Source organism: Topomyia yanbarensis, chromosome 2 (assembly GCF_030247195.1).
Source record: "Topomyia yanbarensis strain Yona2022 chromosome 2, ASM3024719v1, whole genome shotgun sequence".
NCBI classification, from domain to species: domain Eukaryota; kingdom Metazoa; phylum Arthropoda; class Insecta; order Diptera; family Culicidae; genus Topomyia; species Topomyia yanbarensis.
This window is the reverse complement of record NC_080671.1, coordinates 127,681,475-127,693,102: the sequence shown is the minus strand read 5'-3', so window position 1 is coordinate 127,693,102 and position 11,628 is coordinate 127,681,475. Positions and strand designations below refer to the sequence as shown.

Below are 11,628 nucleotides of genomic sequence, written 5' to 3'. Positions count from 1 at the left end.
CAAGTAGGTAACTGGGTATGTATGCAAAAAGATCACTTGACATGTCGATGGCCTCCTGGTCGCTGCATAGGATGTTGTAGAAGAATTGTGGTGCAGAGCAGGTATCGCACGTCAAATGAAAAGCCACCTTTCAGCACCATTGGTATTGTGTGAGAAGATACCGGCAATTACCGGTCGGAATGTTTGTCCGTGTTCGAATCTGGCGAACCAAAGCGATTGCTGATGACGAAACATTGTCGGTTACATTGTCGCAAGTCGATTGCCATAGGATTGTAGCTTGAAATTAGAAACTTTGCAGCTTTGATTGCCATTTGAGTATGTGTACATAGCATGCGCATTGAGGTTTTATTGTCCCGTGTAGGTTTATGTGTTTTGTCAACAATGAGAGTGGAAAATTCATTGATTGCGCTGAACTGTCTTAGGGTTCAACTCATGACACAATGTGACAGGGCAATTTAAACGACTTATGTCATCGAACGTTTTGCGGTTTCGGTTTACTTCCTACTTATTCGACTCGCTGTTTCAGCGATGATATAAACGTTTTGACATTTGTCATATAGTAATGGGCTGCATGTTAGCCCAGTCAAAAAGGGCAAGTTGCTGGCTAACGGGGGGCTATTTGCCAACACGGATGCGCTGATTGCCCTACAGTTTTCCAGCAAATTGCTGGCAATTGGGGGGCTATTTCAAATGCAACATTTGGGCGATTTGCCGCCGTCATTTTTAGCCGCTCTTCTCCCCCTATAATCGCCCCCACATCGCCAGAGAACGCGCCATTTAATCGCCTTTAATTGCCTAATATAGAAATTACAAATATTACTTATTTTCGGATTCATTATCTACTCACACAAACTAATCACTACATTAGGTAATCACCACCAAACTATAGGAAAAATCAATGGTGAAATTGGCATTGTACATCAAAATTTACCACAATCTGACTTTCATTAAGAGTTTAGCTCAGATATCTTGTTCCACTATATTTACATACGATTCCACAATTTCCCACATTCGTTGGCTAAATGAAGTGTACTAGACAAACAAAATACAAGCGAGAACACGCCAATCGTTTAAAAAAAACTATTTTAAGCTTAAGCCAAACATGAACCGCCATGTTTGAAAAACGCAAAAACAACCAAGTCTTTTTCAGCCGCCAGAAAATTTGTCTAAGTATTGAAATTGCCTTTAAATCGCATTCGCAAATTGCATTTGTTTCTAGGGGCAATTAGCACAGGCGAGTTGAGTTAAACGTCAAACTGTTTAAATCGCCTGACCATGTTCGTCCGCATTTTTTTTTTTGACCCGGAGTTTTTGAATCCGGAAAGTAAATAAAAATTACAAACAAAAGGATACTGTTCGGTTTCGGAGGGAACGAAGACGATTTTCCGAGATGCACTAATATCCGTGTATTTAGATATTTTTATATCCTGCGAAAATAGAGTTTGCTCTAAATATAGTTCAATGTGTATAATATTTACTCACGTTTAGTCAATCTTCCCGCTTTATTTTTCCCAAAGATCGCAGATCCTGTCTGTCTATGCTTATATTTCTTTAATATTTCTGTATTTGTTAGATTAGTCATATAATTTTACCTATAGTTTTGTAAGTAACTTGAATAGCTTTTAGGTTAGGTTTACATTTAGCTTTATGTTGTATATATAGTCTAAGAAAATAATGCTTTTAGCTTATAAATTGTAGTTGATAAGTTCATCTATTACCTGCTCTTTAGGTTTAAAGTTTTAAATAATTCATAATAACGAAATAATTTTAATCGATGCTCCGATCAGCACAGCATTGCATGTGACCACTCTATAAACTTCTTTTTTTTCTTTTATCTTCCTCCTTCTTTCCGTTTCTCTGACACTTCTCGCGTCGATCGATCGGCAATATCGATGTCGACAACCAGAGTAGTGCGACAGTAGGTGCGCCCGTCCGAGGGACGTCACACTCCCCCCCCCCCCCCGGTATGGGGACCGTACACTTCGGTTCCTCTTACTCCAACTCGCGCCTAACGTGTAGCACCGCCAGTTTTACAGTCGGCCTTTGGTAGATTCCGTGCACGGTTTGCACAGTAGCTCTGCGAGTTTGTCCCCCACTGGTTACTACACCGATGACCCGTCCTTTAGGCCAACAGTTGTTAGGATGCTAATGATCCACGATGACGACAATGTCACCAACCTGAAGAGATTTAGCCTTCTCGTGCCACTTGGTGCGCCGCGTAATATCCGGAAGGTAGTCCTTGATCCAACGCTTCCAAAAAAGGTTGGCAAGCCATTGAGAAGTCGGATGCCCTCTACGTATTGTAGAAACTTCAGCATCAAGCAAGGTCAACGGTTTCGACCCATCAGGTGAACCCAACAGAAAGTGGTTGGGTGTTAGTGCAGCCTCCGCTTCGATAGGAACATGAGTAAGAGGGCGTGTGTTAAGTACCCCTTCAATCTCCGTCAGTGCGTTTCTTAACTCCTCGTCAGTGGGTTTCCGCATTCTTAAAACTTCAGCTAGGTTCCGTTTGACCGACTGGACGAGGCTCTTCCAACTTCCGCCCATGTGGGATGATGTCGATGGATTGAACTGTCATGCAGTAGTTGGTGTGCTACTAGCGCCCGTTTGGCTCCTATGAAGTTAGTCCCTCTGTCACTATAGAAGCTGATAGGTGTACCTCTTCGTGCCGTGAAGTTCCTCAGAGCCATAATGCAGGAACTTGTCGTCAAGGAGTGGGCTATCTCTATATGCACTGCCCTTATTGTCAGGCAGGTCAGCAGAACCTCCCATCTCTTTTCGACCCTGCGACCTACAGCCACCTCAATCGGTCCAAAATAATCGACCCCTACATGCGCGAATGGTCTCGTGTATGCCGATAGTATGGCTGCTGGTAGGTCTGCCATTTCCGGCGGTTGAGGAAGAACGTAGCGATTCTTACACCGCTTGCAGTTCTTGCGAATCGTTATAAGTGCTTGTCTCAGGCGAAAAATACCGAATTTTTGCCGTACCTCGTTAACTACAACCTCGTAATTACGGTGTAGATACATTTCGTGGTAATGCACAAGGATTAACGAAGTGATCATGTGTTTCGGTGGCAGTATAACCGGATTCTTCGCATCGTTGTGGAGGTACCCCAGTTCTCCCTCTCATCCGCATGACACCACTGTCGTCCATAAATGGGCTTAGCTTGTAGAGAGAGCTTGCTTTCGAAATCCGCTTCACCGCTTCTTTAGTCTCAGACACTACAATTTCTTCTCGGTAAACATCTCGTTGCGCTTGCCGAAAGGGGTATTCTTCCGCTCTGCGAAGTTCGTCCCGCGATAAGGGTTCACTGCAAAATAAATCCCTTTTGCGGTGACGTTGAATGTTCGCGCAGAAACGAAACACGTATGCTGTCACAGCTGTCGCCAATTAGAAAATCTGTTTACATCGATTACCGCCTCAGGAACTAGAAAGTGCAATAGCACACTAGGTCTCATTTCTTCATCCGTGGTAAGGGATTTTTGTGGAAGTATGGGCCACTCCACTTCTGCCTGCCTCAGGAATGTGGAACTTTTAAACCACCTGCTTTCGGAAGATAAATCAGGATGCTCGCGCGACCTGGTCCCGTCATCAGCTACATTGTATCGTATTGGAACCCATCTCCATTCGACGATATCCGTAGACTCCAAAATTTCGCTGACTCTCGATCCGACAAAGGCACTATACCGTTTGTGATCGGCTCGCAACCAACAAAGAACATTTCGCGAGTCTGTCCAGAACGTTCTTTTGCAGATCTTCATTTTAAGGCTTCTTGGAACGTTAGCTGCCAGCCGGCATCCAAGAACCGCAGCCTGCAGTTCCAAACGTAGAATGAATGTGTATTTTAACGGTGCCACCCGTGTCTTGGCTGCAACCAAAGCGCATTCAATCTGATCATTATTCGCAAATCGCAAAAACACTACCGCTACCATGGAACTTTCGCTGGCATCAACAAAAATGTGTAATTGAATCGTATCAGCTTCTCTTGACTTTGTAAACTACCGGTAACATCTCGGGATACGCAACTTCTCCAATTCTGGCAGCAGACGCAGCCAGTCACGCCATCTCTCGTACAGATTCGTGGGGATAGCTGCATACCATTCCACATTAGCACGCCACACCTCTTGAAGCAAGATTTTCAGCAGGATCAAGAAATGATCAATGAGACCTAGAGAATCGTAAATGGTCATCAACGTCCGAAGTATCTCCCGTTTAGTAGGGCAGCGACTTCCATCAAGCAAGGCTGACTCGAATCTCGTCCAGGAGATCTTATATTTGTATACATCGTCCTGCGTATCCCACTACATTCCGAAGATTTTCTGGTTCGACAGTTCAGCACATATGTTCAGATCCTTTTCCCTTGTTTGCTGTTCGTGCATTCTGGCTAATACCAGCGGTGAGTTGGAAACCCAATTGCGAATTTCGAATCCACCCTGCTTGTGGATAAAGTGAACTGATTCAGCCAGCGCAACTGCTTCCTGCTCTGTTTCGACGCTTGCGACCATATCATCCAAAAGGTGTCCTTCCTTAATGACCGTCACTGCTTCGAACTTATCGGTATTTTTGTTCTTCACAAATTGCGTTGTAGCCAGGGAGCAGCTCGCCCCGAAGGTCATAACCTGCATGACGTAAGTGCTTAGTTCACCATGTTCCTCACTATCGCGCCAAAGAAATCGCTGACACTGCTGGTCCTCGGTGATGATCCCCACCTGGTGGAACATCTCGCATATATCGGCACAGAGACCAATTCGATGCTCGCGAAGCTGATACAAGATACTCACCAACGACGCTAACTGATCCGGACCAGTGAGGAGTGTCGAATTTAGGGATGGTCCATATACTGATGCAGCAGCATCCCCCACGATCTCGCCAGGTTTGTTTGGGTTGTATACCGCAAAAAAGGGCAGATACCATACCCGTTCGTGCTTTCGTGAGAGTTCCTCTGTGGAAAGTTTACAGACGTAGTTTTTGGGTTGGTAGTCCTTGATTTTTTCGTCCAATATTTTCGACAACTCTTTATCCTTCTCCAGGCGTTTCTCCAAGCATCTCCAACGGCGAATAGCATTTGTTTTGTTATCTGGTAATCGAACTTTATCAGTACGCCACAGCAGCCCCGTTACATAACGTTCTCCATTGAAGTGTGTGCGGGATTCTAGTAAAGACATGGCTAGTTTGTCCTCCTTCGACAGTCGTTCAAATTGCGTCGGTATGACCACCGAATTTTCAAGGGAAAAGTAATCTTTAACCATCTGGTTTAGATGTATAACACTTTGTTGGTTACAGCTACAGAGGTGGTAAGTATGACTGATATTGATGGAGTTCTTTGTTGTCCAACTACCGTATACGGTCCAACCAAGGTTCGTTTTTACAGCCTTCACCCATCCTGCCTTCGCGACTTTTTCGAACGAGCATGATATTGGCGTGCTTCAAACCGATTAGTATTCGCGGCCGAACATTGGAATGAGATTCCACTAGTACTCCACGCAGACAGCCGTGTTTCTCCGTTACTTTAGCCATATCCAACGACTGGAAAGGTAGCTGCAATTCCTCGACTGTTCTTACATCTTGTAGTAACGTTCGCTTTCCTTCCTGTCCGCTTCTTTCAACGTTGACACTGTGTGAACCAGATTCGTAACGATGAGTACCTGCAGTCCACTTAAGACAGATTGGATGAGCCTTCCCAGACTGCTTCAGATCTTCGGCAAGTTGCTGATCGATGAGTGTCAACTCTGATCCGTCATCTAAGAGTGGGTGGCACTTCATCTGCACCCCTTTCGAAATAGTGTTACCGGTACGTAACGGAAGAAAACGGGGCCTGTAGTGGACTGGTGCGTATTAACATTGCGTTCTTCGTTCTGATTAGAAACACTAGTCGATGCAGATGTTTCAGGCAAATCTTTGTGGAGCAGAACGTGATGCTTTCCACACTCTCCAGAATTGCAACCACCTCTATGCTGCCTAAGACACTTGCGGCAGCAGTTAAATCCACGAAATGTTGCCCATCTTGCTTCGTATGATAGCTCCAGGAAACGTTTGCACTTCCCCAGATATTTGCAATCCCCTCTGCATGCTGGACAGGGTTTATTTCCTTCGGCTCCCGGCGGACTGCTTTGAGTATAATGAATGGATTGGTTCATATTTCTGCCATCCTCGGTAGGAACTTCGGCGAGAGTGTTGTCGTGTCGCTCTTTCCGGATTTCTCGAGACTCCTGAGTCTTGCTAGATCGACACTGAGGCTCGAAAACCACGTTCACATCTTCTGCTATGGTGTATATCCAACGACTGAATGTGAACAGTGTCACCTTCGTTTTAGTCCTTTTGTTGCGCGCCCAATCCAGTTTAATTCGCAATGGTAGCTTCTTGACAAGTTCCCCCAACAGAGTCGTATCACACATATGCTCCTTTCCGCCACAAGTTTGTATTATGGCACAAAGGTTTTGCACCTCCAAGGCGTAGTCAACCAGCTTTTCCATCGCATCCGATTTGATGGGTGATATCGCAATAATCTTCTCCTTCAAATACTCGATAATCGTTTCCGGTCTTCCGAATCGCAACGTCAATGCACTGATCGCTTTTCCTACAGTTTCTGGTCGCATTAAGAAACTACGAACTGCATTAAACGCATCTCCTTTCAAGCAGTTTCTCAAACGAATGATGTTCTCGGCTGCTGTGTACCCACACATAGCCGTGGTATCTTCGTACGTTGATAGGAACATTGGCCATTCCTCTGGATTGCCGTTGAACTTGGGTAGCTCACGAGAAACAACTTGACGTGCAGCTACCTCACTTCTAGAAAGTCGCTTGTTGCTGCATAACGCTTGTCGTCGCTTTGACACTGATCGTGCACTAATCCCATATTCTTTTTTATCGGATTGCACTTCTTCGCCATCTGCATGATTAGCTTGTAGACAAGATGAAACTTCCGTATCGCAATCCGAATCACTATTACTTTGAGACGTCCTTCTTCGAAGAGTGCTTTAGCCAATCCTTCACTTTGTTTTTATTGCTATTTTCATGTTGATGGTCCTCTACGGATTCGTCGCTACTATCCAAATCAGCCATCTCCTTCAAAACATCAAACTTCTTCTTCGAAAACTCGCTCATAAGCCGCATCTCTTCTTGCATCAACATTTCCTCGGCTTTAATCTTCCACAGTTCCACATCCAAACGTGCTTTGATGGCTTTTCGCGACGCTGCTGATGTCACTGAGCCTGCTCTACTCAACGTCCGACTTTTCGTCGGCTTCTCCAAATCTTTGCTTATGGTTTCCACGGCTGGAGCATTTTCGTTGCCCGAACTGTTGTTTTCCGTGACGTTTTCGTCAATTTCTGCTTCGAGATGTTCTTTCATCGAGACTGTGTGCCTTTCTTTGCTTTCACGGTAGCGCATTTCAAGCATATCCAGCTGCACTCCTCGACGTTCTCAGAAACACCCGCACATGAGAAATGATTCCACACATCACACGTATCGCACTGCACCATATGATCGTCATCCGGTTTATTACACAATGTACAGCTATTAACCGACGTTTTGGCCTTGTGCTCTGTGTCCGAAAAGTGTACAGGCGTGGGGGTGGACGTTACGACAACCGCACCAGAGGTGCCTTTGGCTTTGCTAGCAGCATCCATATCGGGATCCGACATCGCTCGTTGGTAAACGATATAAAAAGTTGTTCGGTTTCGGAGGGAACGAAGACGATTTTCCGAGATGCACTAATATCCGTGTATTTAGATATTTTTATATCCTGCGAAAATACAGTTTGCTCTAAATATAGTTCAATGTGTACAATATTTACTCACGTTTAGTCAATCTTCCCGCTTTATGTTTCCCAACGATCGCGGATTCTGGCCTTGATCGTGATGTCTGTCTATGCGTACATATCATTAATATTTCTGCATTTGTTAGATTAGTTATACAATTTTACCTGTAGTTTTGTAAGTAACTTAAATAGCTTTTAGGTTAGGTTTACCTTTAGCTTTAAGTTGTATATATAGTCTAAGAAAATAATGCTTTTAGCTTATAAATTAGGGTTACCAAATGGACTGAGAGCAAATTAAGGACATCCCTGCCAAATGTTATGCCAGTTATGTCACTTGAGCCAGAATTCTAAAAAAAGTCGGAATTCTGTCTCATTTTCCAGCGGTTGAATTGGGACGTTGAATCTCAATCGAGACAAATTAGAATGGTGTAGTACCGATACCGAACGAAGATACCACTTTGGCCAAACCTCTTGTTGAGCTACCCAACAAATTTTGGTTACTTCTGAGTAAAACAAATTTTGGTTGCCATGAGTCGCAGAGAGTATGCATTAACAAAAAAATCGCTGGAAGGAATTGAAATCGATTCTCTTGGAACAAAGTTGATCTGAATAATTTAATACAGGGTGATTCGTCATGAGATTTTTTTTAATGTAGTAAAAAATTGAAAAATGGAGTAAATCGCGAATTCTTTATTTGTCAATCGAAATAACATTGTTTACCATTAATTGTTTGAAAACAATTTTTTATTTAAATGTTTACCATGTTAGCGCTTTAGGTAGTCCATTCGACTGGTCCAATTTTTGATGACGGATTCGAGCATTTGAAGTGGTATCTGCTAATTACTCGAGTAATGTTGATTTCCAATGCTTAGGAATGTCATCGCCGCTATGTTTTCTTCACTGCGTGCTGGATGTGGTCGATTTGTTCTCTAATCATCCAATAACAAGAACTACGACGCTTACTTTTTGGTTGTATGGCGAATAGTTGAGTCAGTTGGCCGATTATGTCGACCATATTATGGTCGGAGTGCACTAAACACATTTCCCACAGATGGCTGATTTTCGAAATATAGTTGAATAATTTGAAGATGGTGAGCCAGTGTAAGTCGTTCCATTATGAAATGGCAAACAATACTAAACTACAGTATTATTATTTATTTATTACATCTTCAATATATATCGTACAGATTACACTTAATGCTATTGCTAGTGTCAATGTTAAAAATTGAGTAAAGCCATGTCAAGTGATCCTCGAATCTTTCGCAAAATCACCGATCTTCATGAGATATATTTTATTAGATAGGGATTATGGTGAATAGCTTTTGGTATAAATATTTCGTTAAAACACCTTTTATTCTTTAAGATATTAACCCTTAAACTTTATTGCACGATAAAATTGTGAATTTTATATCTCAAAAACTACTGAAGATAATTCAATGATTTTTTGCACACTTATGAAATGATATTTGCACTATCTCATAAAAATATCTTTACTGTATAATTATGTGAATAAGGGTACTTTGCATCTATTTAAAAATTTCAATTGAATTTTTTCTTGTTTTCTTCACGCTAAAATTTTTCAAAACGTATGTCAAATTATGCGGCAATCTTTCACCTTCAATAATCTGTATTGATCATTTTTCATTTTTGTTTCTATCGAGAGTTATAGAGGATTTTATAACAGTGCGCTCTTTCAACGCACGGCCCACTTTGATGCAACCCGCGAGAACGTACATATTGGCAACGTCGCACGTCGCAACGTCAGAATGCGCATCGCGTTGGAAGTGCGCATCGCATGACTAAAAGAAACCACATCTCGATTAGTGCGAAAGGGTAAACTTTTCTATACGGATTATCGAAGATGATTTTTTTCCGGATATTTCGAGAGGCTTTAAAATTTTTTACCGAAGCAAACAAAACTTTTAGTTGCTTAATATTTTTTTTATTAATATAATTTAACGTTTCTAACAATTAACATCACCAACACTTTTGTTAGAGTATATCTACTATCCAAATTCATTTTTAGTCTACAACATTAATATAGGAAGATGGTAAATCTTATGACAACAGCATTTTATTTCACGTTTTTATTTTCACCAAATGATATTACCTTTAAACAACAATGTCTTTTGAAAAAAAAGTTTACTTAGAATCTGTTGTTCAATCGCATGTTAAGGTTAAGGTTTCGTTTATCGCTATTGCTGCTGTTAATTTTTGGTTCTCCAAGTTCTGGCACGATATTATTTATTTTATCAAATTTCAGTTAATCATTAACGTTACAGTTTTCCGCATGAACCTGTTGAGTCAATGAATACTCAAGTTCCATTACTTTGGCAAACATTATAAGAAGAAAAAAAAATCATATATTCTAAACGCGTAATTGAGGAACCCATTACTATAAACATGGGATGAAAAATTGAAAATTTAACGAACATTGTGTTTTGTTCATGTCCATATTTATTTTCGTAGGATTTTTGCACCCATTACGACATATGCCACACATGTGTTGACCAATATAATTTTTAAATTTATCACTCCACATGGATACGTTAGGTAGGTTAACCAGATAAGACGAACACATTTATGATTTTTTTTCTAACGGAATACATAATTCGTGCGATCGACCCATATTTATAACATAAAACAATCGAATGTTTTTTTAGCAAACTTTGTCTATTTTGAGATAATCTAGCATTTCGTCGAGTTCTTGCTATATGGGAAACACTCGAGTTCAATCTAAACAAAAACAAACGTCAAAACGTTTTTTCACTCGCACTGATGCAAATTAAATGGGCGCGCAACGCAAGGCCCGATGGCGCATGGCTGAAAAGTTGTAATGTTGGATTTAAGAAAAGATACCGTACTACCTCTTAGACAAATGAACTGACAATAAAATGTGGTGAAAAATGTCAATTTGCAAAAAATATGTCAACGCAGGGTAAAACATGCCTACTGCTCAACTTTGCTCATCGGCGCGCTTGTCCGATGTATTGAGTGACAGAAAATTAATAACTCCTGAACAAAACATTCACCTTCAATAATCCATAAAGAAAAGCTTGACTTTTTGCTTTAATCTCAGAGATGCCAATTTTGCACATGAGATACGCTCCTTCAAAGCGATGCGCATTCTGACGACGGGACGTGCGATGTTGCCAATATGTACGTTCTCGCGGACTGCATCAAAGTGGGCCGTGCGTTGAAAGAGCGCACTGTTATAAAATCCTCTATAACTCTCGATAGGAACAAAAATGAAAAATGATCAATACAGATTATTGAAGGTGAAAGATTGCCGCATAATTTGACATACGTTTTGAAAATTTTTAGCGTGAAGAACACAAGAAAAAATTCAATTGAAATTTTTAAATAGATGCAAAGTACCCTTATTCACATAATTATACAGTAAAAATATTTTTATGAAATAGTGCAAATATTATTTCATAAGTGTGCAAAAAATCATTGAATTATCTTCAGTAGTTTTTGAGATATTAAATTTTCAATTCTATCATGCAATAAAGTTTAAGGGTTAATATCCTAAAGAATAAAAGGTGTTTTAACGAAATATTTATACCAAAAGCTATTCACCATAATCCCTATCTAATAAAATATATCTCATGAAGATCGGTGATTTTGCGAAAAATTCGAGGATCACTTGACATGGCTTTACTCAATTTCTAATTGCTAACTTATAATTAGATTTAGTGGTATGGAAGTCATAAACTAAAACAGTTTCGTTGAATCTGCTACAACATCTGTCTAGCGGATTGCTCTGGCCATATGCTGTGCGGTGCCTGGGAATCCACAGAAGCGGACGATTCCTTATATCACGAGGGGGAACAAATAAATGAATCCTTGAGAGAATATCGAGA

The 11,628-nt window shown here is 41.2% G+C and overlaps 1 protein-coding gene across 1 annotated transcript; it reads right to left on the bottom strand.

The window, feature by feature from the left end:
• Positions 1 to 4,304: 4,304 nt before the first annotated feature.
• LOC131679741 (uncharacterized) lies at positions 4,305 to 6,719 on the bottom strand. Its single transcript, XM_058960486.1, has 3 exons — positions 5,819 to 6,719; positions 5,342 to 5,774; positions 4,305 to 5,286 (listed from the first exon to the last, which is right to left on the bottom strand). The coding sequence occupies exons 1-3, from the start codon at positions 6,717 to 6,719 to the stop codon at positions 4,305 to 4,307; spliced, it is 2,316 nt and encodes a 771-aa protein (XP_058816469.1).
• Positions 6,720 to 11,628: the final 4,909 nt, after the last annotated feature.